Source organism: Mesocricetus auratus, unplaced genomic scaffold (assembly GCF_017639785.1).
Source record: "Mesocricetus auratus isolate SY011 unplaced genomic scaffold, BCM_Maur_2.0 Super-Scaffold_100676, whole genome shotgun sequence".
Lineage (NCBI taxonomy): Eukaryota > Metazoa > Chordata > Mammalia > Rodentia > Cricetidae > Mesocricetus > Mesocricetus auratus.
This window is the reverse complement of record NW_024429266.1, coordinates 28,789,004-28,815,421: the sequence shown is the minus strand read 5'-3', so window position 1 is coordinate 28,815,421 and position 26,418 is coordinate 28,789,004. Positions and strand designations below refer to the sequence as shown.

Here is a 26,418-nt window from a genome sequence, read left to right as displayed (position 1 = left end):
GCTCTGGACCTGGCAGAAGCAAAACACATTCATGAACTATGAAAATGACTTTTTCCATTAAAAATAATAGGAAGTGTATTTGTGGTAGTGATAGTGTAATGATGATAAAAACCCAGTTTATTATTATACAAACTTATCTTCTGCTTTTAAAACAATTTCAGTGCCAAATATTACCACGGATGTCTTCAAAGTTGTCAAGAAGAAATGTGGTTGGTAGAAGATTCTGGACAAACTATGATGAGAAATTAAAGCTGATGTGTAAGTATACATTTTCTTTTCAGTGGAAGAGACAGACAGACAGAGACAGAAACAGGGAGAAAGGATTAATGAGTGTGAACAAACACAGAAGTTCATGAGGTCTAACACTTCCTACGTAAACAGTTCCTTTTGAAGTTTGAGAAATAGCCCCAGACTACAAATGATGATGAGAGTAGAAAGGAAAAACATGCCACAATTTCTTTTTTTGCCTTTGCATGAAAATCAAGTCATCCATGCAACTGGCAAAGGACTCTAATATTACCAAGAGAAGATTCTACTTACTGTCTTTAAAGGTGTGGAATACTGAAGGCGCATAGATGACTCAGGAGTTTTGAGCATTTACTGTTCTTGCAAAGGACTTAGCCTCTCTCCCCAGGACCCACAGTGACTCATAACTACCCATAACTCCAGTTCCAGGGTATAGGATGCCCCCTTCTGACCTCCATAGGCACCAGACATGTTTAGAGTACACATACATTCAGACAGACAAAACACTCAATGTTTTAAAACAAAGATATGAATTACTGTTCCTTTTGCTCAATAAGACATGTCTGAGATCTAAGACAGAATGGGTTGCACCCAGCCCTCCACCCCTAGCCTGCACCTACTCAGCAGGCCATTGGGGGATGATAATGTTTGAAAGCTGTGGAAGAAAACAAAAGAACTACTGTGGCTTGGATAGGTAAGTGAACTGCTACCGTCTGCCCTACTTAAAGAAAGCCATATTTGATGCTGCAATGATAAACGACACACTTACTGAAAGTAAAAATAAGTATTTATTGTAGAAATTACTCACAAGAGACCAAACAAGTAACCCAGATGAGCCGAGTAGTTTTCCGCCGACGAACTGGAAGCTGAAAGCCGGAAAAAGAGACCAAGACTTCCGTTGTTCAGTCTTTCATACCTTCCTCTCCCCCCCACCCCCCCGTAACGCCCCTAGCCATGCCCAAAAGTGGGCCTGGCTAGTGACGTAGTTCACCGCCTATGTCCGTATACGTCTTTAGTCATGCCTAAAGTGGGTGTGTTTAGCGGTGTGGTAAACAGCTCTTTTATTACCTCATCTGTATGAGCCTCTAAAAGTCACATGGCTAATGGCGGCACACGGCTTTATCTTACACATATTTGATTGTAAAAATAAAATTTAAAATACCACTGGAAGTGATAATTCTTCATTTAAATATTAGTTTACTCAACAATGGTTACTCTAATTTCCACCTAAAATTACAGAAAAAAAATCAGTTCTCAGTGAAACCTAGAGTTGGTATTAGGAGATTTTTGTCTTGTAAAGCTGTGGACATGACAGTAGGTTGAATTAAAAATTAGAGTTTGTGGGCACAGTTAGTAAAGAGATTGGTGTAAGCACGAGGACCTGAGTTTGGATGGCCAGCAGCCATGTGAAATCTGAGGATTGGTGATGCATATCTGTGAGCTCAGTGCTTAGGGTTGGAACAGACAGGTACATCCTTGGAGCCACTGACTAGCTAGTCTAGCTGAATCAATCCACTCCAGATTCAGTGAGAAACCATGTTCTGAAAAATAGAAAATCAATTAAAGGCAGGTACCTGCTGTTAACTTTTGGACTCCATATGATCGCACAAGGATTGATGCATCTCCCCTCACACATGTACGCACAAATATACAGGCACACCCACACACAAGCCACACAAACACACGCACGGGGGTGGGGGCATGGGGGCACTCTACCAAGAGCATGCTAATTACAGAAAATCAGCTGGAATCTAGAGATCTCGTAGTGCGTTTATTATTGTTACATTGCAATGTTGCATGTTCCTTTTGCTACTTGATTTGGTGGCAGCAAAATATACTATAAACTGATGTTTCATAATCTGCCATGTATTTCTCATGTTACACATGCTAGTTTTTGAAAAACTCTGCAAATCTCTCTATGCAGCAGGAATGGGGGTAAGGGTGTGGGAGTGTCGGAGGTAGCCAGCAGGAAGTCCCACCCCTAGCTGAATACCTGACATTTGATAGCTTCTGGGAGAAAGAGTCAGTTTTCTTTAAGAATATGCTCTCTGTTGGTTTGCTGTATATAGCTTTTATTATGTTTAGGTATGTTCCTGTTATCCCAGATCTCTCCAAGACCTTTATCATGAAGGGGTGTTAGATTTTGTCAAAGGCTTTTTCTGCATCTAGTGAGATGATCATGTGATTTTTGATTCTCAGTTTGTTTATATGGTGGGTTACATTGGTGGATGTTCGTGTGTTGAACCATCCCTGCATCCCTGGGATGAAACCTACTTGATCGTGGTGAATGATAGTTTTGATGTGTTTTTGGATCCGATTTGCCAGTATTTTATTGAGTATTTTTGCATCAACATTCATGAGGGATATTGGTCTGAAGTTCTCTTTCTTAGTTGTGTCTTTATGTAGCTTGGGTATCAAGGTTATTGAAGCCTCATAGAAAGAGTTTGGCAAAGACCCTTCTGCTTCTATTGTGTGGAATACTTTGATAAGAATTGGTATATGCTGTTCTTTGAATTTCTGGTAGAATTCTGCACTGAGGTCATCTGGACCTGGACTTTTTTTTGGTTGGGAGACTTTTGGTGACTGCTTCTATTTCCATAGGGGCTATAGGTCTATTTAAATTGCTTATCTGTTCTTTATTTAATTTTAGCAAGTGACAGCTATCTAGACAATTGCCCATTTCCTTTAAATTTTCGAATTCTGTGGAGTACAGGTTTTCAAAATATGACCTGATGATTCTCTGAATTTCCTCAGAGTGCATTGTTATGCCTCCCTTTTTGTTTCTGATTTTGTTAATTTGCATGTTCACTCTTTGCAGTTTGGTAAGTTTGGACAAAGGTTTGTCTATCTTGTTGATTTTTTCAGAGAACCAACTCTTCGTTGCGTTGATTCTTTGTATTGTTTTCCTAGTTTCTACTTTATTGATTTCAGCCCTCAGCTTGATTATTTCCTGGCATCTACTCCTCCTGGGTGAGTTTGCTTCTTTGTGTTCTAGAGCTTTCAGCTGTGCTGTTAATTCTCAAGTGTAACTATTATCCAGTTTCTTCATGTGGACACTTAGTGTTATGAACTTCCCTTGTAGCACTGTTTTTAAAATGTCCCATAGGTTTGGGTATGTTGGGTCTTCATTCTCATTGAATTCTAGGAAGCCTTTTATTTCTTTTTTATTTCTTCTTTGACCCAGGAATGGTGCAATTGGGCATTATTCAATTTCCATGAGTTTGTACGGTTTCTGCAATTTGTGTTGTTGTTGAATTCTAATTTTAACGCATGGTGGTCTGGTAAGATGCATGGAGTTATTCCAATTTTTTGTGCCTGTTGACGTTTGATATGTTGCCAAGTATGTGGCCAATTTTTGAGAAGGTTCCATGCCAACATCAAACTAAATGGACAGAAATTCAACAAGATTCTGCTAAAATCAGAAACAAGACAAGGCTGTCCACTCTCTCCATACCTTTTAAATATTGTATTGAAGTTCTAGCTAGAGCAATATGACAACAAAAGGAGATCAAGGGGATACAAATTGGAAAGGAAGAAAGTCAAGCTTTCACTATTCGTAGATGAGATGATAGTTTACGTAAGTGACCCAAAAAACTCCACCAGGGAACTCCTACAGCTGATAAACCCTTTCAGCAAAGAGGCAGGATACAAGACCAACTCAAGAAAATCAGTAGCCCTACTATACACAGACATGTGAAGCAACCTTGTTTCTAATTTAAATTTTAGAATAAAAAAGATAAATAATATGAAATGAATCTGAAAAAAAAGAAATCCAACACCAGAAAAAAAATATGGTCTCTAGTAGGTCAACCACACTCCAGGGCAGGCCCAACACCAAAGAGTATTTGCACAGAACAAATTGCCCTTGATGTTTTAAATTTATTTTTTAATAGAAAATAAACAGGACACAAGGTTCAGATAGGGAGGTGATGGGAAGAGTTGGGAGAGAGGGAATGAGTGTGATAAAAATACACTGGATGAAATTCTCAAAGAATAAAAATATTTTAAAATGTCTGTGAAGAACACCATTGCACAAACATGAATTATTCTGAGTTTCTTTCTACAAATTCCTACAAGTGAGATTATTAGTTTGTATTGTGTGGACTTGTTTTGGTGAATGATATGTTCATGATCCTCTGTGAGTTATTCATGAAGTCTTGTCCTCAAAAACTGTTCCTATAGAAAATAGGAGTGAGAGCTTGCAAACTGTCTTCATGTTCAGTACAGTCTCCGTACTTCAGTGCTGTTTTGTACCTAGCACCCCTAGTGAGCAACCTCGCTGCTTGCCTCCCTTGAACTTGGCTGTGGTCTCTTGAGTGTCTTGGAAAAGCTTTTGATTCTTCCAACATGTTGATGTTCTTGTTAGAACCTTGGATTCTCTTAATCCTATTTTATCTACTCTGGAGGTCTACGTCTGTGTTGTCTAGTCATTGCCTTTCCATTCCCTGTAACCCTAAACTTTCTGTGGTTTAACAACAAGAAACTGAGTAACAGGTCCTAAACACATGGGACTAGGGCACTCCAGTCCAAGGATTTCTAAACCCAGCTGAACTCAGATGAGGGAGGATTCAAACCTGGACCTGTTAACAGTCTCAGGAGCCTTTGGGGAGGGGCCCCAAGAAGACTGCTCATCCCAGACTCAAGAGCAAAATTATGGTGCTGAGAGATCTATCCTCTGGCATTGTAAAAGAAGGGAGAGTGTGTAGACCATGAAGGGTTTGCTCAAAAGCTTACCTAGATTCCCAGTTTCCTTATGGAAATGGACATTCATACTCAACCAGCCTTGCAAGTTTTGAAGTTATGTGTACAAGAAAAAACCCTTGTCTTTATAAAAAGGCATCATCAGGTATATATTGCAAACACCTGTATGGTATCTTTTGAGTATGTATATATTATTTAAATACATTGCTTTGGCGTGTCTTTAGCCTTCCACAATTATAGGCATGTCAGTCACAAGAAAAGAACCATTACTCTATATTTGAAGTCTGGAAGTAAGAATATCCTACGTCTTCTTATCCTAGGAGATAGGTTGACTTGGGGGTCCTTCCCAGAACTTATGCTGGGGAGTATGGCTCAGTATGTATGTCTGAAAATTAATCCACTTGACAGCCCAACCTGGGCCCGGTGCTGGGAGCCCATAAGGCTCTAGTAAAAAGTATAAACTGTGAAGAATGAAAGAGTAATATTGGGTTATAGATATTAAAGGTTTCTTTAAGATTAAAATAGGGTAAAATTATTTGGCTAGTACTAAGACTTAGCACATTATGTAAGTAGTTCCTCTCCCCTTGTTAAAATGCTACCTCTATGCTAGTCAGGCTGGCCTTGAACTTGCTACTCCAATGTTTCAGCTTCCTGAGTACTAGAATTATAGGCATATATAGCTATACCCAGCTCTTTTTGTAAAACTTCATATTTTTTTAGTTACAACGTCATTCTGATATTTGTGGGGTGAAATTATCACATTTTAGAAAAGAATTGTTGACTCCATTAATTTTGTCAAAAAAATTTGAAAGTCACCCACATATAGAAGTATTACTAAGAAACATATATATAATTGACATCTTATAACAAGTAGTTTATTTTAAATTGCTATATTTGAAGATAGTTGACATAATTCCTTTTCTTATCATTTTTTATTTTAATTTTAAATAACTTGTTTTACATGTCAATCCCAGTTCCCTCTTCCTCCCCTCATCCTACACTCCCCTTCCCCCCCCAGCCTCCCACCCTATTGCCAATTCCTTCCACATAGGGGATATGTAGAGTCTGTCATTTCACTCCGGGTAGGGTCCAGGCACTCCCTTAAGAGTCCAGGCTGAGAGAGCATCCCTCTTTGTGCTATGGGCACACGATGACTGTTTGTATTCCAGGGATAGACACTGATCCACTGCTCAGGGCTCCATAGGTTGCCCAGGCCTTCTCACTGGCATAAACTTAGGAAACCCCATGCTCTGTGAATCATTTAGTCATTTGTATTTTTGAATAAAGAAAAGGAATCTTAAGTTATTAATAACATAAACTTTGAGGAAATAAATTACCATTAAGGGCAATGAAGCGTTTAAAACAAACTACACAGAACATACCTGGGCAATTTTGTTTCTGCCTCCTTGTGTGGTCTTGTATAGTAATTCAAAGTCAGAACTTGTCACGTGGAGGTTATCGGTTTCTCCATCACTTAGCCTGATGGATTTGGGTTTTTTAGCATTAGCTGTGTTAGGAAAAAGAATAGAAAGTTTTCATCTGATTTCTGTTTTAACATAAGACGTTGTTATTTACAGTTTCCTATCCAATTTTTGATGTCTACAATATTCTGGGTCCTTAACACTCTGCTCATGGCCTATTCTCATAAAAGCTTAAGGCAGCATGGGCCCAAAGTACTTAAATGGAACAGTGTTTAACACTTATAATTTGAGTTTTCTATCCAGTTTTCCCCATGACCATCACAAAGAATAGGCCATTCCTTCTTCCTTACTTTTTTCCTGTTTTCTGGTGCCCTGTATTTCTTTTCTTTCTTTGTTCTTTCCTCTTCCCTACTTGCTTCAGCTTTATTTGTTCTTTCTCTGGTTTTGTGAGGTGAAGGCTGCTCAGAACTGAGACCTTTCCTCCATTCTAAGGCAGGTATATCAACCTATGACTTTTCTCTTAGGAGTCCTTTATCTCCAGCCCACACATTTGGACACATTAGAGATTTCATTTTCATTCAGTTCAAAATCAATTTCTTGCATCTTTTTTATTTGAACTGCAGGCTATTTAGAAGAATGTTATTTTGCTTCCAAATGCTTTGGGGTTTCAGATACTGGTCACCTTGATTTCTAATTTAGGACCATTTTGTCAGAAAATAATTTCTTAATTTTTTAGCTTAAAATATCTATGTCATGGCTTATTTTTCTGTTGCTGATGCAGGATTCTATAAATGTCAGTTAGGTCATGTTGACTAAAGTCTACATCCTTAAATGATTTTCTGTGTGATTACACACTGCTGAGAAAAGTCTGTTGAAGTCTCTGACTGTAACTGTGGATCTTTCTCTTTGTGCTTACAGTTCTACTTTTTATAAGTTTATTTCTATTTTTATGATAATATAGTTTGTTTTTAGTGTTCATGATTATTATGATACTAGCTATTCTACCACTTCAGCAACACAAAATAGCTTTTCCCCAGAAACATTTTCTTGCTCTGAAATTCATCTTTTTATATTAATATAGTCCATAATCTGTTTCTGATTACTATTGGTATTTTTGTTATTTTAAAAATATTATATATTATTATTTCCATTCTAGTCAGTTACATATAACTCTACATTATCTTAATTGCTGCATTAAGTTTTATATGATACATTTTAACATAACATAGTTTATTTTTTCATGATTTTGTGCACAGTAGAAAAATCCTTAAAAGTATTGTTTCTCCCCTTCAAACTTTAATTCATTTATTCTCATTCATTTTTCTTTTATATTATTTTCATCCTTGTCTTAGAGTATCATTCAAAGATACTTAGATAAGAGAAAAAATATAAGTTTGTGTCATGTTAAATATTTATATAGTTTCAACTTCTAGTATTTTATTTCTCTGGTTAATGAAAACCTAAATTTTCACATTATTGTTTTGTTTTCTTAATGAATTTCTTACAACATTTCTTGAAATACAGATCTGATGGTAAAGAATGTTTGCATATCTGAGAAATATCTTTATTGAATTTTCTTTTGAAAGGTATTTTTTGGTGGCAAGAGAAAGTAAAATAATTTTTCTTTCTCTGTTTAATTGCCTCAGACTTTCATTGTTTCTAACGAGAAACATATTATAGGTAAATAAATCTTTCTTCTCATTCTAATTTAACATTTTTTATCTCTGGTGATAATTTAATTAAAATGTGTCTTTATTGTGCTTCTTTTATCTTTTTTGTACTTTATTCAACTTTTTAAGTCTATAAGTTGTAACTTTTATAAGATTTATAACATTTAGTCATTGTCCAGTATTTCTTACTTCTCTGTTTAACCATTGATAACTATTATTGCCGCAATCTTGTAGACAGTTAATTTTTCAATAATTGCCGTTAATGCCTGCCTAAGTGTTTTTCATTTCAGATAGCGTTTTGTCCTCTACAAGTTCAGTATGAGTTCATGGATTTCTTTCTCCTCTCTTCCTTTCTTTTTCTTCCCACCCTTCCTCCCCCTTTCTCTATTTTCTTCCCACTTGATTTATGTAACCCAAGTGTGACATCAAACTCATGACTCTCTCCGCCTCAGCGTCCTGAATAGTGGAACATTATGGGTCTTTTCAAAACTTGCTAACTCCACTTACCATGTCGATACTTTCCTTAAGTTTTAAAGTAAATAAAATATAGTTGTAATGATCGTCTTTAATGTCCCTCTGTACTAGTTAAATTATGTTGTACTTTTTGATAAGTTTTGGCTGGTTTTTATCCTCATAGTGGGTTGTATTTTACTTTCTTTTCATGACCGATTTTTTTCTTGTTAGTTTCTCCTAGAGACAGATCTGACTGTGTAACCCAGCCTGGTTTTGACATCAAAGTCCTCTTCCATAAATTTTCCGAGGGCTGAGATGACAGGTGTACACCACAGCACCTGATTGCATTTTAATTTTTATTATTGAATTTACCTTGCTGAATACTGGAACATTTTTTATTCTTAGAAGCAGGCTTCAAGTTTGTTCTGGTAAACAGCTACAGTATTTGGAACTAGTTTCCCCTATTAGCTTGTCTTTTAGCATCTTAAATGACAAATAGCATAATCTGAGGAGACTTTTTCTTTCTAATGAGACAAACCAATTCTGCATGACTTGTGAGTAGTGAGATCTTACATTCTGGCTTATAGGTGTTTGGGCACCCAATATAGCCTTTGCTAGCTCCTTGAATCTTTCATTGTAAGAGCCTTAGTGGGGAGGGGGAATATGCCTCTTCTAAATGCTTCCTCTCTCTTCCTGACTTCACTTGTAATCCTTTTCCTCACCATTAATGGCCAACACTAACCCAAGAAGTGTAGATAGACCTTGAAGCTGCAAATATCTTGAAGTACCAGCTGTTTAGTTACAAAAAAGTCCGTGACAATGCTTACGTGATGTTTAAAACCGTATTTTAGAAAGTAAGGACACAGATCTTGGGGTAAGATTTACAAATAAATCGTAGGCAAAGTAGCTTCTTCAAAAGTCAGATAATTAGAGCAAATTTTTAGTATAAGAAAAAGATGGTGAGCTGTACTTACAGTTCTGACACATTGCAATGTAGAGGACATAATTCATGCCTGAGGATGCTTGTTGTGTGATTAAGGGATCTTCATGGGCACACAAGAGTGAGAGCTCTGCTGCCATGACACCTAAACACGGAGCATCGATACTTGGCTAATTGGAAATCAAAGGAGAAAATGCATTAGATTTGAATAGTCAACATTAAAAGTTTGTATTGGATCCTCTTAAGTAGTAGGGTACCACTTAGCAGTGGTTTTCAACCTGCAGGTCATGACCCTTTGAGGGATGAATGTCCATTTCACAGGATTCATTTAAGACCATCAGAAAACACATATATGTACATTACAATTCACAACAGTAGCAAAATTAGCTATGAAGTAGAAACAAGAAACTGTATTTAAGGGTCGCAGCATTAGGAAAGTTGAGAACCACTAACTTAGAGTCTTGGAACCCTGTCTGTATACAGCTCCTGGACTCTGCTGTTGAGGCTCAACTTTCTGTGCTGTGAAATGAAAGTAAGCAAATGCTGTGTTTATAACAGGTGCTGTAGGCAAAAGTGATAATGTGTGTGTGCGGGGGCAGGGGGTTCCTAGAGAGCTACTTGAGATAATACTAGTATTACATTAGTTTATATTTCCTAATCCAGGTAGCAGTTGATAGATAGCAAAAGCCTCTATGAGGAGTGAGACACCAGTGGGCAGAGACCTGTGGGCATCTCCTGTCAGTGCTCAGCTCAGTTCTAAAGTTTTGGAGAATTTCAAACTATTGTAAAGCTCCAATTTCCCCATGAGAAGTGCTTTAAATCACTCTGTGAGTGAAATGTGAAGTTATTTTCTTCCTAGAGTTTATTGACTCTTCCTAGAGAAATTAACTTAAAAAGACTCCACAAAAACAAAGCCCTCAAACCGTGTGCTTCCCACATCCAAGCTACAGCCACAGTTTATGCATCTCTCCCTACACTTTGGCACATGAGCTTATTGGATATTTGGATTTTTGTCTTGGATAATTTATCTGTCTGGATTAAAGGCAATTGCAGAGACATAAATGGAGATGAGATGGATGGTGCTTGTTTTTATGAAGATATGCATACCATTTATCAAGTTTGTGGAAGACAGTTCTTTTTTAAAGATAAATGGCTTCATCAGTCAATAGTTTCGTGTACTAGTGGCATGGCTGTCAAGATGTTCCTTGTTATTAAGATGAGTAATTGTTATCCTAGATAGATGGTTTTGCCATTTGCTGGTGCAGGTTTTGGTGGAGGAAGTTAAGCTCCAAATGCACCTTCTAGAAAGATGCCAGGACCTGCTTTATTTCTTCCTACCCCTTCTGTGCCATTTCTTTGTGTCTGTCCTCCCCAAGGTCCTGTGACATTACCCAAGGCCATAAGTGAATTGGGATGCTGAGGGGGCTGGCATCAGTGGGAGAAGAGCAGATGAGATGGATCTCTTTCTTCTGTGGGTGTCCTTAAAGCCTTTTTGCCCACACTTCTCTGTGTCACAACTTTCCACTTTAGGAGTCCTACAACCCAGAATCTGCAAGTGGGTAACAGGACCCACCTAGTTCTAGGGAAATGTGCTCCCATTCCCTGTGTGTCCTGCTCTTTGGGTCAGCCTACCAAATTCCTTAATTCTATTGACTGGCAAGATCTTAAGGACCACTCCTGTGTTATGAACCGAAGGAGTGTCGATGGTGAATATTTCTTTGTATGTTTGACCCGATAAAGCAATACTTCATAGCTTAGGTCACCGAAGCTGCTTATAGGGGAGGTCCTAGGGTATATGTGTTACAGTTCTTGCCTTTCATGCTCTCTGATTATTCCTTCACGTGACCATGTGGATGTAACTTCTGAGTACTTACATTTGCAATGAAAGCTATTGATAATTTCTCTCTGTATGCTGGACAGGTTCTGTTTGGGCCCATAGCTTTAACATAGTAGGTATGACTGTCTAGACTGCTAGTGTGGTATGAGTTAGGATTGGCTATGAGAAGAGGAAGGCAGACTATTAAATTGGACACAGTTCTTTCAGATGGTGTCAATCACAGATATGCCTTTCAAACATTAGGTCTTATGAGAACTTTAAAAGGATATGCTCAAATTTTGTGGAAAATCTATCCAAAGAAGAAAAGATCTGGAGAAAAGCTGTGTTGCTACTAATGTTAAGGACTCCCATTCAGATTCCTAACCTGTCCCTTTTTATTGCAGATATTTACAGATCCTATCTTTCTTCAGTTCCTTGTCTTAGAAACAACGATGAATTTAGGAGCTAGATGTCAAAGGTAACCACTTCTAAGCATTTTAGCTGCTTCTTCTGGAACTCATACCTGTACCTAACAATTGGCTTCCTTTTATTTCCATCACCAGGTGAATAGAGTTTATCTCTTTATTCCTGATACAACAAATCACACTTTAACTCACATTTTCTGCACTACAACAACTCTCTTGGTAGAGGCATTCCCTTCTTTCTTTTTAAGTAAATTTTACAGTGTGTGTGTGTGTGTGAGAGAGAGAGAGAGAGAGAGAGAGAGAGAGAGAGAGAGAGAGAGAGAGAGAGAGAGAGAGAGAGAGAGCATGTGTGGAGGATAGAAAATAACTTGTAGGAAATGGTTCTCTCTTTCTACCATGTGAGTCCTGGGAATGGAACTTAGGTCATTAAGCTTGAAGGCAAGCATATTTCACCCACTGAGCAGTCTCTACTGCTCATGCTTTTATTTCCCGCTACATATGACAGAGATAATGTGTTGATCATCTATTTTATGACAAGTAATTTGGAGGGCTATTATTTCTCTTAAACTTCCCTCTGCTACTTTTAATATCCTCCTCCTATTAACTACACTCTTTCAATCTTTCATCATGGCAAAAATATATATGTAAGATTTGCTATTTTAATCATTGTCAAGTATATAATTTGGAAGCATGAGATTTACCCATAATGCTTTGCAATCATCATCAGCGTCTGGTTTCACAGTGTCTTCAAGTAGATAGTTACCCTTTGCCCACAAAGCAGCTGCTCGGTGCCCCTTCCTTATGGGTTCTGGCACCCACACGTCAACTTTCTGTATTAAGATTTCTCCATTGCATCTTTTACATAAAGGAGATCATACTTATGGTGTTTCTGGCTGGTATGATGCTTTGGCTGAGTGATATAACATTGTATAACTATGTCATATCTTGTTTGTCCATTTGTCAATACTGTAGCACAGAATATGTAGTTATATATACATATACATATGCATAATCAGAGAACAGAAAATTATTCTTTGTGTCAGATACTGAGAGTGACATATTAGACCTGTTAGAAGCTCAGCTTTTAATTTATTAACAGTAGTTTGGATTATGTTGTTATATGTATATAACTATATATGTATATATGAATATTTATAAATATATAATTGTTTTATAATTAAATATAAAATATAAATATAGATGTAGATATGCTTTATATATAAATTTCATTAAGCTAACCATTCGCTAAGACATTATTTTTTCCAATATATTTTTATTTAAATTAGAAACATGCTTACTTCACATGTCAATCCAGCTCCCTCTCACACCCCTCCTCCCTTGCCCCTTCACCAGCCCCCCACACACAATCCCCACACCATTCCCCAGGGAGGGTGAGGCCCTCCATGAGGGATCTCCAGAATCTGTCATTTCATCCAGGGCAGGACCTAGGCCCTCCCCGATGTGTCCAGGCTGAGAGAGCATCCCTCCATGTGGAATGGGCTCCCAAAGTTCATTTGTATGCCATGGTAAACACTGATCTACTACCCAAGGCCCCAGAGATTGCCGAGACCTCCTCACTGACACTACATTCAGGGGGTCTGGATCAGTCCCATGCTGGCCTCTCAGCCATCAATCTGGGGTCCAAGAGCTCCCCCTTGTCTGGTCAAGTTGTCTTTGTGGATTTCACCAGCACGGTCTTGAAGACATTATTTAAAAAAGCAAGTTGGGTTAATGAAGTTTATGCTCTCACAACCAAAACAAGCAGCTGGTATCTAGCAATGTCCTGAAAAATGCTGATGTGCTGCCACCTGGTGGCCATTAGTAACCACTGTAAACCACTGAAGTACTAGGCGGTCCTATTGGGACTTACCCGATCTGTTGTAACTAACAATTTGTGGCTTTGGATTCACACCTGAATATGTGTGGTTACATTCTTCACATCTGAAGTGTCCTGTGAGCAAAGGAGCATGTCCTATGCTATAGTAAGAGAAAAAGAGAAGGGAGTGGTCGCATAAGACACAACTCCCAAATGTTTGACCTACTTCCTGGGAGTGTATCAATATATTCGGAGAGAAGCATGTGAATAGACCGCAGATAAACAGTCACCAAATAATTGCTGGGTGGATAACATGTGTTAGGAACACAGAAAATATATGAGAGATGAGCTATTCTTAATCTTAAGCCTCATTCAAATGGTTAAATGAACAATTAGTAGAGTAAATATAAATGTTATATATATAAAGACCAACAATTCAGTGAGCTTGACATTAGACTCCCTGTAACTTCAATCAGCCTCTAGGCTGAGAGCTGAACTTTAACCCCATGAGAGACTCGCAAACCAGTGAGTCTAGTTATTGTACCTAGACCTGTGACCGCTTGAAAATTACCTAGAGGATAAATTAGAACAGGAAATATTGACAAAAGCATCCACAAGAGGGAAATGTTCACAGTGTGAGGTTTCTGAGAAGGTAGGCATTGATGTATTCAAAGCAGAAAGCTTCAACAAAGTGTGGCAATTAGGGCATCTCTTCGATTTCCACATGGAGTTTAACAATTATGTCTAATAACATCTCAGTATTTGTGAGGCTGTGAGAAAATGAGCACTCTGAGAATACAAACCATTTTTAATGAACCGTAGTCACTCACGCCTTTCCCCTAATAATTACTCCACTAAACATGTCCAGATACACATCCAAAGACCTGCACAGACTGCTCTGTGTTGTGTAAGATAGAAAAATTAAAACGCACCTTTATAATCATCAACCTGAAAGTAAGATATGTCAATCGTAATGTGCCAAAACCAGGAGATACTCATTGCATTTCCAAGTGTGAAATAAAGTTACATGGACTGAAACTACACTGGACATATTGTTAAAAAGACTGAGGAAGAACGACAGGTAAACAGAGTGAAATTGTAGTAAAGAAAAACGAGGTAATGCACATGTGACTTTACAGGAGGACACATATCACACTGACAGGAACAGAGTGCAGTGAAGAGGAGAGTGAGGGAAGGTGTAGATGTTAGTGTGGTAAACAGTACAAGAACTCAAGGGTTAGCTGTTGGGAACATGAAGATCCTTGCACTCACAGATAGCACTACAAAAACCAGGGATGTTAAACACACAGAATTGTCTTTTCAAGAAAAATGTGTATAACCTGTTTTTTTCTATCGAGAAGGCTGGGAATGGAGGTGGCTAATAACCTGGTGATTTGTATTATCTGCATGACTAGGCTATACCAAGCTCCCATAAGCAGGCCCAGAAGTGGCAAATGGTCTAGTTGACTTTTGCATTATCTGTATAGTTGGGGCCTACCCCTAGCTCCTACAACCAGTACTGGAGGTGGCTAATAGCCTAATGGACTCTACACTATCAGTGTGATCCAGACCACACCAGGTCCTTAAGGTAATACAGGTAGCCTAGCTCTAGAACCTGTCTTCTTGGAAGATGGGACATGTAGTCTGAAAAAAAGTTTTGATATAATTATGCCTGCTTGTGCACAGGGCATTGTATTACACCAGGATACTTTTTTTTTCAAATCCTACTGTACTTAAATATATTCACAGTAACTCTAGAAATTGGAACCAGCACCAACTAATTAGTGTTGAACTGAATTTCCTGCCTGCCTCACGTACATTGTTATTCAATGGGCCATGGCATTTGCCAAGGCCCCCCACAATTAGTAGTACGAATTTAAATAAAAAGGTTTCAAGACACTCTAGAAAACAGGGAAGAAGGATGATATGTGTGACATTATAAATAACACTGGGTCACCAGAGAAGAGTCTAGATAGCAAAAATCTGGGGTTTTAACAAGTTCACAGTATGTGTATAAAGGTAGAATGCAGTTTAGTTCATTGGAGAAAACATTGCTCTAATTGAATCACAGTCATGTAAGCTGTTTACACTTTATAGACATCTCTGTCTCCCCACCCATTGGTACTGAGCCAGCATCAGTGATCTCAAGACCTAAGACCTGGCAAACAGTCCTCTACAAATGCAGTCTTGAGTCATTGACTTACGCATTTTTTGGCTCTCTTGGATGCAAACATTAGCACTCTCGTGATGATCAGCATTGCTCGTTCTTGCAGGTACTGTTCATTCTGATTCATCCACGTGGTCATTTCCTATTGGAAACATAACAGCTATATTAGAACCACAATTTTTTTATTTATGAAAGGCTCGTCTTTGTAGTTTCCAACTTTACCAAGGCAGTCAACATTGTCTACGGATTAATCCATATGTGATCTCATTTTCTCTACAACAAAGACCCAACCCTCCAACTATTGTGCAACTTCTACTATTATACTAACACATTTGTGCTTTATTAAATTTATTCAGCAGTTACTAATTTTCACTATAATCTAAATTTTTAGGTATCATTAAATGTTTTGTATGAGACTATGATGGTATGACAACTATTAACTTCACTAAGCTTTAAAAAGTATAGTGTTTGTATTTCACCCTTAAGAGATTATTGAAATTGCATCTGATCCAGAAATATCACCTTAGCTCAGAATTATTCTGCCTCCTGATTTATATATTCTGAAGACAGCATTTTAGGTTCTGTGTGCCTGCATAACTACCACCATGAGGACACCACTAAGATTTACAGCTCATACCTTCCAGAGATGTGGATGGAGTCACACCTAGACCTGCCTCAGCCACATCCAGGCCAGTGGAGGTACGGTTTGCTGGTATTTGAAGAGCAGAGTGTCCAAGTGGTGTACACCAGTTAATGCTGTGGTCCTAGGGGTACCTCTCCAGAAACTGTGCCCTTGAGGAGCAAGCTTGCCTCAAAGATCGCTAAAAAGGCTTCATGATCTTTTTCTATTGTTCAGATGGACAGAACCTGGCTTTCTCTTGTGTAGATCAATCTCTGGAGTAAGCAGTCACTTGCCTAGTTCATTCGTATTCTCTCTCAAGCACACTTGTCTAGGGTGAGAGTCAGATATTTGCATTCTTCAGCACTTTTATTTAAAACTTTAATATTTAATTCCTGCTTTCTTTCTCTCCTTTCACAATAATTGACAGAAAGAAGCCATAAAGTAAGATGCACACTTTGCTACTTAGAAACATCACCTTCTGGATAACCTAGTTCCAAAAGGGAAATGAGCAGATGAGATGGAGTTGCTGACATCCTAACTTCTCCTTCCACAAGAGGATTTTACAGTTCTGTCTTCCCCAGAATTCACACTTCTTCCAAGTCTCCGTAGCTGTGTGACAAGATTATCTTTTATTCTAGTCTCCAACACCTCATTCCTCCTCTCTGAGACTTCATTTATATGACCTTATTTTTTGCATCTTTCTACCAGTGTCCTGACTGGGATCATTTAAGTAGTCAATAAGAAAATTTAGGCTTTGATTATAGCTTGTCTTCTGGCTCTCACAACAATGGCTCTAAATTTCCATTCATAGCAGTGGAGGGTTTTTCTAGTTCATGTGGTAAACATGAAGATAAACTGTACATGAACATATGTGATAATTTTAAATGTCAACTTGACATAACCTTAAGTCACCTGGGAAGAGAAACTCTATTGAGAAACTTCTTAAATCAGTTAGGCCTCAAAGTGTGTCTGAGAACCTGTCCTGACTGTTGAGTGATACAGGAAGATCCAACCCACTGTGATGGCATCATTCCCTGGGCATGTGGTCCTGGACTATATAAATGAAGAAAGCTAGCTGAGCATAAGCAACCTAGCAAGCAGACACCCAGGGTGTATCATTTCTCTTTGCTCTTGACTGTGAATATGGCCCGCTGTCTGAATTCCCGCCATTGTGACTTCTCTGTAATTATGAATTATAGCTTTCAACTGTAAGTCAAATAAAGCTCTTCCTCTCTTAAGGTGCTTTTGTTTTTGCAAGCTGTTTACTCCCAGCTACAGAAATCAAACTATGGTAGAGTCCTTAACTCCAGCACTGGTGGAACAGAGTGCAAAAGGCATCGTCACAGAGTTGACATTGTTGTGTAGACTTGAAGGGAGCAGGGTTCTTTACTACCCCCTAACTCCCATGTTTCCACAGAAGACATGACTTCTCAGTAGCCATTAGCACCATTTCCTAAAATTTAACCTTTAATAACACAAATAAAGGAAATGGTTAACTCCGTGAGTAATTTCACACCATTTGAAACCTTAGAAAAAAATTTCTTGCCTCCCAGTACTAGATGGAGAGACAAATATGGCCAACTAAAAATAAACAGTGTGCTCAACTGTTTACACTGTAACAAAACCATGTGCTTTGCTTTTACCTTTAAGATCTGTATCTTGTAGAAGTCTTTAGACACTAAGATAATAAGAGTATCTTCATATACATTGAAAATATTTTTATATAAATTCTGAAATACAAAACAGAAATGTGCAATCAGCCAGCCAGTCTTAAACAAAAGTTTACCAAATGTGTACAGCTTTGTATTTAAGTGTCCCAGTTTCCCCTATAAACTTAAGAGAAAGGAGGGAGACAACTCTTCTGTTAAGACCTATCTCATTATCATTTTCTTTATTTTATTTTATTTTATTTTATTTCCCAGTTTAAATTTAGATAAGAAACAAGGTTGCTTCACAAGTCAGTTCCAGGTCCCTCTCCCTTTCCCTCCCCTCCTCCCGTGCCCTCCCCCCAACCCCCCCATTATCCCCTCATTTTCTATCACTCACTAGCATCTTCTATCATTCCTTAGCATCCTCTGTCACTTATAGTATCTTCAATCACTCCTAGAATCTTCTATCACTCATTAGCATCTTCTATCACTCATAGCATCTTTTTAAATTTTTTATTTAACTTTTTAAGCATGTCACTTTCAGTTCCCTCTCCCTCCCCTCCTCCCCCACCCCGCAATCCTCCCAACCCCTCACCCCCACTCCATCCCCCCTCCGCTCCCCAGGGAGGGCAAGGGCCTCCATGAGGGATTTTCAGAGTCTGTCACATCATCCCAGGAAGGGCCCAGGTTTTTCCCCATGTGTCCAGACTAAGAGAGCATCCCTCCACGTGGTATGGGTTCCCAGAGTCCTTCTGTATGCCAGGAATAAATACTGCTCCACTCTCCAAGGTCCCGCAGATTGCCAAGGCCTCCTCTCTGTCACCCAGGTTCGGTGGGAGGGTGTCTGGATCAGACCCAACTCTCCTTAGCATCTTCTATCACTCATTAACATCTTATATCACTTCTTAGCATCCTCTACCACCCACAGCATCTTCAGTCATTCATATCATCTTCTATCACTCATAGCATCTTCTATCACTCCTAGAATCTTCTATTACTTATTAGCATCTTCTATCACTCATAAAATCTTCTATCTCTATAGCATCCAAAGCATATTCTTTCAGTTGCAGCTATGGCTTAAGGCTCACATGCATCATGTAGTCATGTGGACAAGACAGAAACCACAAATGTTGCTGATGTTAGCATTCTTGGTATCAGTATTTTTTTGTGTCTGCTCTCTCCTCCCTTTCAGAACTTCCCAACAAGCTCTTTTATCTTGTTAAACCCATTAATTCAAACTATTTTCACTCACTTATACCTATAATCCTTATACAATCTGTTAAATCTTTATAGTCATAAGGATTTAAGGGAAATGGGCTAATGATAGCAAATACTATCTGATAGACCAATAGAGACATAAGTGGTAGATTCTAACTACAGAAGTGCACCAGGTAGCTTGCTGTGGTGTGTGACGAAGCTTTGTCATCAGTAACTGAAGAAGGAGCCTACCTCTATGTCCTCAATGTCTTTAGGGTCTTTCCCCATTGATTTCACTCTGTTAAGATTTGGTAAGGAAAACAGCTTTTGGAAAGATATCTCTATTATCTTCAACTGTGCCTCAAATTGCATCAAAGGATCAACAAAACTGACAAGAAAAAGGAATATAATTACTAAATCAGTGAGATTTCAAATGCAACCTAACTTGATTGGGATTTTCTTAGCACAAAAGTACTAAGTGTGAGGTACAGTTTGCGGCTTTATATGACACATCGGTTTTGATATTCTCTTAACAAGGATGCTTTAAATATGAAAGAGTGATGTTATTTGAAAATATTGTATACAGTTATTTAGAAATCAGAATATATTTCCTTAAAAATAAAGTTATAAACTGATTACACACCCAGCCAAAACCACAAATGTGTACTTCAGATAGCTGGGCAGTATTATTAAATTTTCACAGCCAGTGGTACTGCTTTACACATGTCAATATTTCTAGTATTGTATGCATCTTCAAATTGCTTGCAAAAGAAACCTACCCCACCATCAACCAGAAAGTATCTGATTATCAATGCAATTCAGAAACTCAGGAGAGAGTCTAAAAGGGAAAACAATGCTTGCTGAAGTGGGTTGAAGGAATTGAATGTAATCAAGTTCTTATGATTATGTTTCACGTCTATAACACCTACAAGATATTTAGTTAGTGAAACCAGGGATCATTATAGCTTACATACCTAGAGTTGATGGCCAAGATAATGGATTGATCACTTAACAGGCCTGCGTATGTATCCACTAGGATATCAGCTTCAAATTCCTAAGGATCACAGAAAAAAAAATAAAATCCAAACAATCAACAATTATAGAACAGTTATATTCATAACACGATGTTCAGTTCTCCCTTTTACAGAGAATAAAGGAAGCAAATCAGATTGTAAATGGAAGAGTTCATGGGATTAAAACTAGAAGTTCTGAGACTCAACCACAGTATTGGTGACTTTTTACAGCCAGGCATTATGACTTTGTAACATTTCAGACTAAATATGTATGGGATGCTGTTTACCAGGTGTGTGTCTGTATACCACTTTGAGTGCAATCTATTCAGTATAGTGTCAATCTGCAGTAATGTTAGCTGGGTAATTGAAGTCAAGTTTTACTGAGGAACATGTAAATTCAGCCTAAAGAATAAGGATCAAGGCCATTTAATCAGCAGCTATCTAACATAACCATGTAACCATGAAACACAGTAAATAAAGACATCTCAATAAGAATATGTAATGCTTCCCTTCCAAACTGAAAAACTAGACTCCAGTTCACCAAAGCAACCCATAGAAAAAAGAGTGGAGGTATCAACACATTTTAAAGTGATGAGAGAGCAGGCCTGAAAACAGCATCCCCAAAAAAGCAATGAAGTGGAACTGAGATTTCAGGAATACTTTTACCCAAAGATAGTCAGTCTAGTATGGGTACCAAGAACATAAAATGGCAGAAGAATGGTCACAATATGTATTGAGGTATATGATGTTGGACCTTGTCTTGTGTTATATGCAAAAATTAAGCAGCTAATCTAGCAAAAACTAAATCTAATATGACAACTACAGTACTCCAGGAAAAATTCCCCTGAAATTGGCCTTGACATTGAATTTTTGGTTGGGCATTAAAGCATAAGCAACAAAAGTGAAAGTAAACCAAATTTTAATTAAACTCAAAAGTTTTTTCAGAGAAGGGGAACATTCAAAACACAGTAAAATAATATGTAGAGTGGATGAGAAGAATGGCAAAGTGCACTTCTAAGAAACCATTGGCTTCTGAAACACCTTGAGAACTTGATAAAGACAAATGGACTTTTCACAAAGAATGACTGAAGAGCCCCTCTTTCCTATACGCACCTCTCCTATCCAGCCAAGCCTCTATTGCAACATGGCTTTCAGGCCAAGGAAATGCTTGATCCCTATTTCTGATATATTATAATGACATCTCTAATGGGATCCAGTCCCTCTAATGTACAGGCAAATGCATAAAACTGATTAATTGCTACCATGGGAGAAAAATCTTGTCTCTATTTGCTTCGTGCTATTACTGAGTCTCCAGTCTTGTGGGATCTGGGTAGGGCTGCTTGCCTGGGTATTAAATTAGGAACTTCCTGATTGGGGTCTGAACTAAGAAAATGGCATTCCCCTTCAGGCAAAGCAGTCTGCCTCAGACATAGCATTCTGCCTCATACACAGCCATAAAACTCTCCCTAGTTAGGGGTTGGAGAGATAGCTAGCAGTTAAGAGCACTTACTGCTTTTCCAGAGGGCCAGGGTTCAATTCCCAGCATCTATATGGCAGCTCACAACTATCTTTAACTCCAGTTCCAGGGGATCTGATCCCCCATGGCAAAACACCAACGCACATAAAATAAAGGTAAATTAAAATTAAGAAAAAAGAAGATCTCTCCCTTTCAAGTTCACTAGGATTGGATGGCACAGAGAAGTAATTCTCCTTTCTCTTTTTCTTTCTCTTACAATATCAAATATCATTTTGTGTAACCTTTAGGGAATGATCTATACTGTTAGCATGTAACATATTGCTGGAAGAAAATATCTACACATCAGACAACCTTTACTATAATATGAAGCTCTATGGTATCTTGTCTATCTTGAAATCAAACATCTTTGTACTATTCACTCTGTCATTGAACCAAAAATTCACTGCTCCTGTCACCTTACATTGACTAACCTAACAGTCTGTCTTTGACCAGTCATGATCATGCAGAGTGTTTCTCAAAAATTAGCTTCCAATTGGCATTGTGCCCTTGAAAATCAGTTAGTAATATCCATAATGTCCTATGGTGCATTAAAAGGCTAAAAATATAGATTATGATGATTAAGCTGCATTTCTAGATATTTTTCATTAATCCCAGTCACCAACACTTTGTAAAAGTCTTCCAGACAATTCTGAAGTGCAGCATTCTTCCCTACTAGACGGCTGTGTGTTCCAAGGTCAAAATTTCACCTGTCACTTTTGATTATTAATGGTGTCATGGATGACTCCAGGGAAACAATATCTTCCAGAAAAAACAAGGCCGATGTACATGTGAACTCACAGAGACTGTGGAAGCATGCACAAGACTTGGACTGGTACAAGCTAGATGGGGTCCCAGCATATTGTATGAAAAAGTTTTAATAAGCAATATCACCATAATTAATTCTAAATCCTTTTCATTTTAAATCTTTAGCATCATAATTTATTCATCCAATGTCCTATCCCCAGGGCAGGCAACTGTTTTGTTTTTAGTGACAACTGCCTTGGTGATAGGCTACTAACTCTACTCCCAGACTTGGAGTTCTTATGCTGGTTCTTTCACTTGATAATTATGTCACACAGGCAAGTCACCTCTTGCCAATTTTTGCCTATTTTCAAAGTGGGGATAGTAGCACTTCCTCTAAAGGGCTGTTATGAGGAGTGAATGGTAGTTCATTTTAAGCATTCAGACATGCTTACGCATATGTCCCAAGTGTCTACTATGTATTAGCTGAAGCTGTTGCTTGACTGGGGAAGGTTGCTCTGTCTCTTTTTCTGTCTGCCTCTCTCTCTTCCTTCCTAATCTGAGGAATTTTTCCTTCTTCCTTCTTTCCATGTGCCCTTTCTACTTTCATATTCCCTTTTTCATTCATGGCACAATAGCTTCTCTTCCTCCCACTGGTCATCACTTCTGCACAAAATGAATAGTTACTTTTCTGACCTCTAGTAGTGAAGGACGAGAAAAATGTCCAAAGGCCTAGAAAAAAATCATAGAAGATGAGTAGAAAAAGACAGATGTCATGGGATGTGAAGCTGAGGGGGGTTGGGCTGCAGTTTGATGATTTCCACAGTAGTGGTATCCGAGTGAGGAGACTTGGGGAGCCATCAGGTTGTGATGGTGGGTAGAAAACCAGTAGGCTTGGGGTAGACCCTTTTGAACTGGTGCTGAAGGTCATTTTTAAATCTTCAGGAGAGTGACTGAGACCATAATGCTATAGAGGAGGATAATGTAAAAGACGGTTCCCCACCGAGTTGTCTCCATCTACCTACACAAGCTAAGTATTAGCTCTAATATATTTGCAATAGAGATGGTGAGTATGATTTTTCCCCTTGGAGGAGATTTCAGATGCACTAACAAATGTCCTTATCAAATGCCACATACCACATGGTACCATTTCACAGTGGACTTCGGAGTCTGGCCATGAGTCTCTAGGCAGAAAGAAGAAAGAGTATGTAAAGAACAATGAAAAATAATTCTCTTGTCATCTTAGTTAGACTTTAATCATACTGATTTGGATGGAAAGACCACACACACACACACACACACACACACACACACACACACTCCACACATAAATTCATTGTGTATATCCCAGAGGAACACTTAGCAGAAATTAGCAAACACTAGGTTGTCACACAGAAGAGCAATGTGCCATAACTAAGTGACATTTATTCTACACAGAGGATGCACAGGAGCCCATAATCCAACCTATGATTCAAATACTAGGTTTAATTTTATTACAAAAGAAAATATTCATGATGATCTTCATTGTGACAACATTATGTGGTAAGGTTTAGTCTACTCATGTTGACTATTCCAAATGCAACAGATATGTAGTTAATTTCTTGACATTGTGAATAGGAAATAGTTTTATGTGTAGCTATCACCCAGAATTATCAGAAAATGTAATATATACATATATATGAAAGCTGTTTGCTTCTATTTTTGCATATGATCAGAGAAAATTTGTATTACTTCTATTCTTATGGAATTTATACTAAATATCTATCCTAATATATAGTGATATGAAAATGCTATGAATATCTTACTGGGCAACAAGAGCAAATCTCCTGTGTTCATGGATAGGGTTCGATATCTGAATTTCCCTGTCTGTCTGTCTGTCTGTCTGTCTGTCTGTCTGTCTCTCTCTCTCTCTCTCTCTCTCACACACACACACACACACACCCCATACAAACATACATACTCACACATATACAAAACACGCACATACATCATGCATACATATACAAAACATATCACACATACACACACACATATACTACAGACACACATACACATATACACACACAGAGAGAAACACATACACAAACACACACACATACATATACACATGCATGTATTATACACATACACACATCCCAATAGTTCAGGCCCTCTATCCCAATAGTTCCTCTAGTTCAGTAGTTAAGGCCCACAAGCCTTACTTGTTTTTGAAACGTCTTGTGACATTCTGTCAGGTGAATTAGAGTCTTCCAATGATGCTGAAAGAGAGTACAGGGCATTGTTACACAAAGTAGGGTCTTTCCTTTGGTTGATTTTACTCTATCCATTTGACACTACATTGTTTTAAGGTGTGGAGCTTACATTAATTTCCCAACTTAGGTCTCTAAGTACCGCACATTCAATTTCTTAACGAACACCAACCCTTAGTCATTTTAGTTTCTCTAGGCCCAAAACTAATCAATCATAGGCTCTTCCTACCCTCTGCTCAAGGTCCCTCTTTCTCAGTCACAATGTTGTGACCCAGGACTGTTGTCTTCTCAAGCTAGGCATCCCCTTCCAAGGTCACTTAGGTTATTAGTATAACTCTCTTCTCCAGCCCAACAGGCCTATTCTCTGGTAGCTTTGGCTCAGCTTCTAGAATCCAATTCCAGTTCCACATCAAAAAGACCCTGTCCATGGGCCTCCCACACCATCTTATTTCCAATAGACTAGAGTGAGAATTAAAGGGCTTGTGAGATAAATTTGGGCCCACACAGATACTCTCTCTTTAGATTAATTCAAAGACATCTTATTGCCCTTATTTGTAGCTGTGAATCCCCTTTGCCTTGGTGCTTAATAAAAACAAAAGTTAGCATGTTCAGAGACTCAGTTCTTATCTTTTAACTTTATAAGACAGGAATACTGAGACCAAGAACATTGAGGTTTGTCTTAGAATTCTTACAGACAGGCTTTTCATAATTGTATTAATTACGAATTGTACTTTCTCAGTGTGTGATTCTTTGTATAACAACAACAAGTTCATATACACCATCTTGAATCTCAGTTGCCTTGTTCTTACTGTTCTATTTCTAGTAGGGTTTTCCCCTGACTTTTTATTTTCAACCTTTTGAAAGATTTCATTTGTAAATACTATCACTATGAACTGTATTTCTAGGGTTTAGTTATTTCATGTCTTTTAGTTCCACTCAGTGCCACCGATTTCTTAGGTTTCTAGCTTTCACATGCAGATTGTGGGACTTTTTTGTCATGAGTCTGTAGTGAAGTATTTCCTAATTTATCCATAGGTGTTCTTTTTAATAAAGCAACAACAATAAGTACAAACTAATGAGAAATAATGAAGCAACCACTTACTTGTCTGCAGTTTCTCTGTAATTTCTGATGACACAAAGTAGGGAAGAGAAACCTCTTTACACACTTTGGATAGTTACCAACCAAGAGATTCCTTGGAAATGTTGACACCTGTCATGGCAACTGAATGTTTCAAAGATTCTGTTCTAGAATGGTTGTGGCACCTGGCCAGAACATACTGACATATCCACTGGTTGCTCATTCTCAGGGCCAGGTGCTCCCTGATTTCTAAAAGAAATTCTTCACATGGTTCAATAGATGTTGGGTCGATGTGGATAGAAGATTCACAGAGATAACCTAATGGCATGAGCATTACTCACACTTGATTTTGTAGAAATATAAACCAATTCATTATTATTCTCTAGCTAATCAGTAAAAAATAAATAAAAGTAAGTAACAATCATTTTAAATACTGGCAAGGATTTAAAAAAAACTGTACTTTCCTACTCCATTGGTAGAGGTACAAATGAATATAAGTAAGTTATAGGGCAGTTTATGGCAAAGTTGGAGCCTACAACCTAGAATTCCCAATTGTAGGTCTATTGACCACAGAAACACTTAGAAATTCATATACAGTGAGCCATGGGGGCCAGTGTTCATTTCAAGACTCTCTGGTTATCAAAGCTGATGCTAAGTTGGTCTGTATGTGGGCCTCATAGCTAGTGGGACCTACACAA

At 38.2% G+C, this 26,418-nt stretch overlaps 1 protein-coding gene across 3 annotated transcripts in view; it reads right to left on the bottom strand.

The window, feature by feature from the left end:
- Mroh9 (maestro heat like repeat family member 9) overlaps positions 1 to 25,847 on the bottom strand; it is a 51,404-nt gene extending 25,557 nt beyond the window's left edge. For all 3 annotated transcript variants that reach the window (XM_040738892.1, XM_040738893.1, XM_040738894.1), the window contains exons 1-9: positions 25,745 to 25,847; positions 24,595 to 24,651; positions 23,531 to 23,577; positions 20,098 to 20,177; positions 19,376 to 19,511; positions 17,921 to 18,007; positions 15,693 to 15,797; positions 9,466 to 9,601; positions 6,330 to 6,454 (exon numbers count right to left, since the gene is read on the bottom strand). In XM_040738892.1, the coding sequence (XP_040594826.1) occupies positions 6,330 to 6,454; positions 9,466 to 9,601; positions 15,693 to 15,797; positions 17,921 to 18,007; positions 19,376 to 19,511; positions 20,098 to 20,177; positions 23,531 to 23,577; positions 24,595 to 24,619 (741 nt within the window). In that variant the 5' untranslated portion in view covers positions 24,620 to 24,651; positions 25,745 to 25,847. The remainder of the gene's footprint in view (positions 1 to 6,329; positions 6,455 to 9,465; positions 9,602 to 15,692; positions 15,798 to 17,920; positions 18,008 to 19,375; positions 19,512 to 20,097; positions 20,178 to 23,530; positions 23,578 to 24,594; positions 24,652 to 25,744) is intronic.
- Positions 25,848 to 26,418: the final 571 nt, after the last annotated feature.